The following is a 5304-nucleotide window of genomic DNA, read 5'->3' on the forward strand; positions in this document are numbered from 1 at the left end:
ACACGCCCCCTCCCGACTTGCGGCAGGCGTCTACGAGGGCGAGCTCCGCACGTACGACCCGCACTGGAACATGGCGAGCCGGCCCGTCCGGACACCGCCCCTCCCTCCCCCCCTCCCCGATACCCCTCTCTCCCCGTCCCCGTCCCTCCGCCCGGGCCGCCGCCCCCCGCAGGTGTTTGCCGACGCGCGAGAGCGGGCCGTCGTGGAGGTGTCCCGCGGCGGCCGAGGCGGCGAGGGCGGCGAGGGCGGCGGCTGCAGCAGCGGCACGCGAGTGTGCTGGTCCGAGCAGACTGCGGCGCAGCAGCTGCTGTTGCGGGGCAATGCCGTGGCGCCCCCCCCCCCCCTCTTCCCCGCCCTCTGCCCTCGCATGCCCCTTCCCACCGCCCATGCGTACCCGGCAGGTGAGCGTGTGCGACGCGGCCGCTGCCGAGCACGAGATGCAATCGAAGCGCGTGCGAGAGGCGCACCTCTCGGCGTTCGCGCGCGCCGCTGCCGCCGCGATTGAGCGCGCAAAGAGCGAGGCGCGCGAGCAGGCGGATGCGGTGGTGAGGGGAAGACCTAGCCAGCAGTCGCAACCGGGTGGTCCGTCGCAATCGGATCAAGCTGCGCAGAGTTGGGTGCTCGGTCGAGGCGTAGAGAGAGTTGACGAGGCGTCAGGCGACGGAGCAGGTCCCGGGTCGAGGGCGCGGGACGCCCCGTCAGCCTTTTAAGTGGCGACTGGTTGCGTGTGTGTTGAGGCCGACTGTCTCGTGTCTGCTGTCTCGGGTGTGTCCCAGCCGACAGCCCTGAGGTCCGGTGGTCCGGCGCGGCGATTCGTTTCGCGAACTACAAACGCTGAGAGAAAGAAAACACATATGACATAAAACACTCTCGCGCGGTATGTCGTGTCGTATATGTACGTACATAATATTAAAAATTATATAATTATTTAATATAACGTATCTCCCCTCTCGCCGTGGTGGGCGTCGGACCGTCGGCGCTCGGCGGAGGCGCGTGGCATAATCTAACGAACGCATATGGCATATCATCGTCTACAACTACATCAGCACCCCGGCACCGCGCACATATCGCGGATATTCGTCAGACTTCAGAGAGGACCGAGCCGAACCTTTCGTGACCGTTCAGAGCCGTACGGTTTAGATCTTTGTATTATTGTTACACCCTCGTCGCTCCACACCCAACGACCTCGATATGGGCACCCCATACACCGTTGGTACCCCCATCGCGTCCTCCTCCGCCTCCAACCCTGGGTCCAACGGCGGCTGCGGCGCGCCGCCTTCGTGTGCACCGCAACCCTCGGCTCGCCCGCCAACCCCGACCTCCACGCCGCTGCTTGCGCTCGCCACCGCTCGTCTGTCCAGCAGCTGGGCGTGCCGCGTCGGGCAGCAGCCCGACCAGCGCCTGCTGCCCGGCGGCGCGTCGCCGGGCGGGTCGATGTCTGCGACCGTGTCTGGCAGCGGCCGGTGCAACGTCTCCGGCAGGCTAAGCGCGACGAGGCCGCTCGCGAGGGAGGCGGCTCCGAAGATGGCCATCACGGCGGCCGTGCCCGCCACGGGGACCAGCAGAAGCGCCTGCGGGGCGACGATGCCCCCGACGCGCGCGGCGAGCGAGCACGCGCCGATCGCGGCGGTTCGCACCGACGTGGGGAAGAGCTCGGCGCCGTAGAAGTAGGCGACGTTGAAGGCGCCGGAGGCGGCGAGCTTGCCCATCATCGCGGCAAAGGTGATGGCGGCGGTCGGCAGCGGCAGCGCAGCGACGAGGCAGGCGACGCCCGCGCCGAGCAGGCAGCCCGCCAGCAGGGGTCTGCGGCCGTACCGGTCGGCGAGGAGGGTGGACCCTCCGTAGCCCGGCACCTCGACCAAGCCCGAGAGCGCGTTGTTGAGGTGCACGCTCTCGGAGAGGTTGCCCACGTTGAAGGAGAGGCCGTAGTAAACAAACGAGACGACGCACCACTGCACGACCATCAGCAGCAGCCGCTGCCGCACCTTTGGGCCACGCAGCAACGCAGCCAACCCCTCGCCCTCGCCGCCCGCGCCGCCGCCCCCCGCCTGCGGCGGCCGCAGCGGCCGCTCCTGCTGCCGGTTGGCCGCGGCGACGCGCCGGAGCACGCGCGCCGCGGCTTCAGCGCCGCGGCGGCTGAGGAGCCAGCGGGGCGACTCGACGAGCCAGCCGAGGAAGAGCAGGACGGGCAGCTCGAGCGCAAAGAGCACCGCCGCGTAGAGCCGCCAGTGCGAAGCCGCGTCGGTGGCCGCGGCGACGAGGGAGAGGGTGACGATGCCCGCGGAGAAGGCGACCGCGACGACGAATCCCACGGTCGCGGAGCGGCTCGCGCTGAAGAGCTCAACGCACAGCACGAAGGAGATGAGGCCCTGCCCCGCCTGCAGGAAGCCGAGGACGAGCCGGGCGGCGGCAAAGGCTGCGTACGAGGGCGCGACGACCTCGGCGAAGCTGCACGCCACGTAAAGGACCATGACGATGTTGAAGGCGCGCCGCCGCCCAAGCCGGTCCGATGCGGCGCCCCAGACGGGCGCGCCCACAAGCATGCCGACGAAAAAGAGCGAGTTGAGGGCGGAGGTGTGTGAGGACTCGATATGGAGCTCGGCCCTGAGGCCGGGCTTGGCAAACACCATGAAGAGGGTCTGCAGCGCGCCCACGAACCACACGTACGCCATGAGCGCGCAGTGTAAGCACTGGAACCGACCCCATCCCATCTCATCGAGGATCTCGTCCAGGTCCGCCTCCTTCCCGGCAGCACCGTCCGGTGGCTCCGCGGCGGGAATGGGGCGCACCATCGCGGCAGTAGGTATTCTCGCTGGGACCGTGGGTAAAAGCGCTTTGTGCGAGTTATTCACAGCCGTGTTTTGAGAAGTCATGCCCCACAACCTCCGCCCTCGACGCCGTGTGAGGTCGGACCCGCACTCGCCAGCAGCCGCAACTCTGCCGCCGTCGCTCCGCCGGCTCAACCGAGTATCGGGCGTTGAGGGCGGCGGCGCAAAGTGGGTCTGGTGCGCCACACGGCCACAACCCTTGCGCCTTGCCACCGCCCTTGCCGCCGCCCTTGCCACCCTTTGCCGCCTTGGCTCCGCCGCGGGCGGCGGTGGGAGCGGCCTGCTGGGCTAGCATGTTGTGAATGTCCTTGCTGGGGACGGGCACGTGGAACGCACGTTACATGTACATGTCATGTTTGAGCGGTCATGAATGAGTGCGCGACACGCATGTTGGTTGTTGCGAGCAGCGTTGTTGATGTTCTGCGCGTCGCCACAGACGGCGGCGCGCGAGAGCTGTTGCGAGTGGTGCTGGGCGAAGCCGGCCCTGGGCGCTGCCGGAGGCTGTGCCGTAGAGCGTAGTCGGTGCGGTCGACGGCGCTCGGGCTGCCGACCTCTTTGGCGATCCGAAGTTGAAGATGATTCTCTTGGTTGGCGGCGCGATGCCGCCCTGGCTTTCGACGAGACAAATTTTGACGATTCCGTTCACAGCACATGCTGTGCCTGGCGGCTTCAGCATGTGCAGCGAAAAGCATCCTTTTCCAGTGTCTATCTGAAGGAGTTACTTCCTGAAGTAACTACTTACTTCGAGAAGTAACTATCCCCGCCCCGCGCCTGCAATGGCCCCTAGCCCCCGCCCACAGCTCCCTAGACACAGGGCAGACCTGGACTGGAGCGGACCCGCTCCCTAATACTCCTCTGAGGAGCGGTGGTCACCGTCGGAGTCGGTGTAGGAGCTCCACCGCGCCCGCCGGGGCTTGTTCTTAGGACTTGTGTACGCCGGGCGTATCGTGCACTTGGTCGCGGAGGCGAAGGGACCTCCTGCGCTCCCCAGGCGGCCTCACCGGAGCCTGCGGCATGCTTGGGCCTGGCAGGGGACGGTGGGGGGTGCGCTCAGTACAGTCGGGGCGCCTGCACCGCGTGAAGGCGTGAAAAAAGAAACGGAGCACTGCCGGAGATAATCATGCTCAAACTGTTGTCGGCGGGCGATGGCGCGATGGACTGAAACGGACGGCACGTCCCGGCTCGCGGCGCGCGGTGCATGATGTGAGCGCGTGCGGCAGAGGCGCGCCTTGAGGCGCGGCAGCGCCTTGCGGGGCTTCATGCTTCGCCTTCGATCGTGTCGTCACCATGTCGTTGACTCGCTGACCCGTGACAGCTTTGACTGCGACCGTGACCGGGTCGGGTCAAGCGTCAGATGGCCCCAAAGCGTGCAAAGGGAAAGAAGCCCGCTGCCGCCGCGGCGGCGCCGGGCCCAGCGGCGGCACTACTCGCAGCAGCAGCTTCCACAAGGCTGCAGTGGGCGCCGGCCCCAGGTGCAGCTGGCCCAAGCACGTTGCCGCCGCCGGTCGTGCAAGCGGAGTATGGAACCGCCGATGATGACCTCGTGCGGGTCGGCCCCCAGCTCGGTGTCGAGCTCCTCCCGCCGCATCGGCGCGGCGGCAGAGCCGCCCCAGCCGCTGCGCCTTCGCCTGCGGAGGCTCCTGCGGCGGCTGCACCTGCTGCTGCGGGTGAGCCCGACGACGACGAGCAGCCTGACGGCGCGCACATTCCAGACCTCGATGATGTCTTGGGCTGGGGGGGTGGCAAGGGTGTAGGAGGGCTCTCAGGAGACCGTTTGCCGGCAGCAGGGGGCGCGCGCTCGGCCGACATGTGCGCCAGAATGCCGCAGAAGTAACTATGAAGTAACTGTGTTTGGGCTGTCTCCCGGGCGTGTTTGAACCCTAGTTGTCGGCCCCAGTGACCGGTCTAGAGGTCTGTGTGTGGCCTGGGGGGGCCAAACAATAAGGCGAGGGGTTCCTAGTAAGCGGTTGGGGGGTGCGAGCCCGTGCTATAGTGCAGTGAATACTTACTTCCTGAACGGTAACTTCATCCTTCAGATAGACACCAGGGGTGCGAAGCGTGGACCCAAATCACCCCGTTTTTGCCCACATTTTCGGTCATCCGTTAAAATATCTGAAGATCCTAATTTAGGATTCTCCCCAAACCTTGCTCAGCTGACCTGATCCATCGCACCACGCATGCACATGGGCCAGGCCTGGGCAAAGAAACCAGTACCTCATCACGGGCTTCCCTGAGCGTCACCCAGCTCGGTGATCGCGCCGGCCGGACACCACTGTGCACTTGAGACGCGGCCGTTCCGGGCATTCAGCGCGACCTTCGGGTGCGAAAGACATGGGCTGATAAAGGGCTCTATGGCTCAATTGCTATGGCTCAGACTGGACTCCTCTGACCTCTCCGCGGTTGAGGTCTGAAAAGCCTTCTGATGCCCACACGGCTTTAGCCCCTAAAAAAATCAGACATTCTTAGCTTCTTGCCC

At 66.2% G+C, this 5304-nt stretch overlaps 1 protein-coding gene across 1 annotated transcript; it reads right to left on the bottom strand.

Moving 5' to 3' along the window:
* Nucleotides 1-1136: 1136 nt before the first annotated feature.
* On the bottom strand, nt 1137-2792 carry EMIHUDRAFT_122419 (hypothetical protein; the record flags this gene model as incomplete). Its single annotated transcript, XM_005789589.1, has 1 exon — nt 1137-2792. One exon carries the CDS (start codon nt 2790-2792, stop codon nt 1137-1139), a length of 1656 nt encoding a protein of 551 aa, XP_005789646.1.
* Nucleotides 2793-5304: the final 2512 nt, after the last annotated feature.

This window comes from Emiliania huxleyi, assembly GCF_000372725.1.
Source record: "Emiliania huxleyi CCMP1516 chromosome Unknown EMIHUscaffold_1261, whole genome shotgun sequence".
Taxonomy (NCBI): domain Eukaryota; phylum Haptophyta; order Isochrysidales; family Noelaerhabdaceae; genus Emiliania; species Emiliania huxleyi.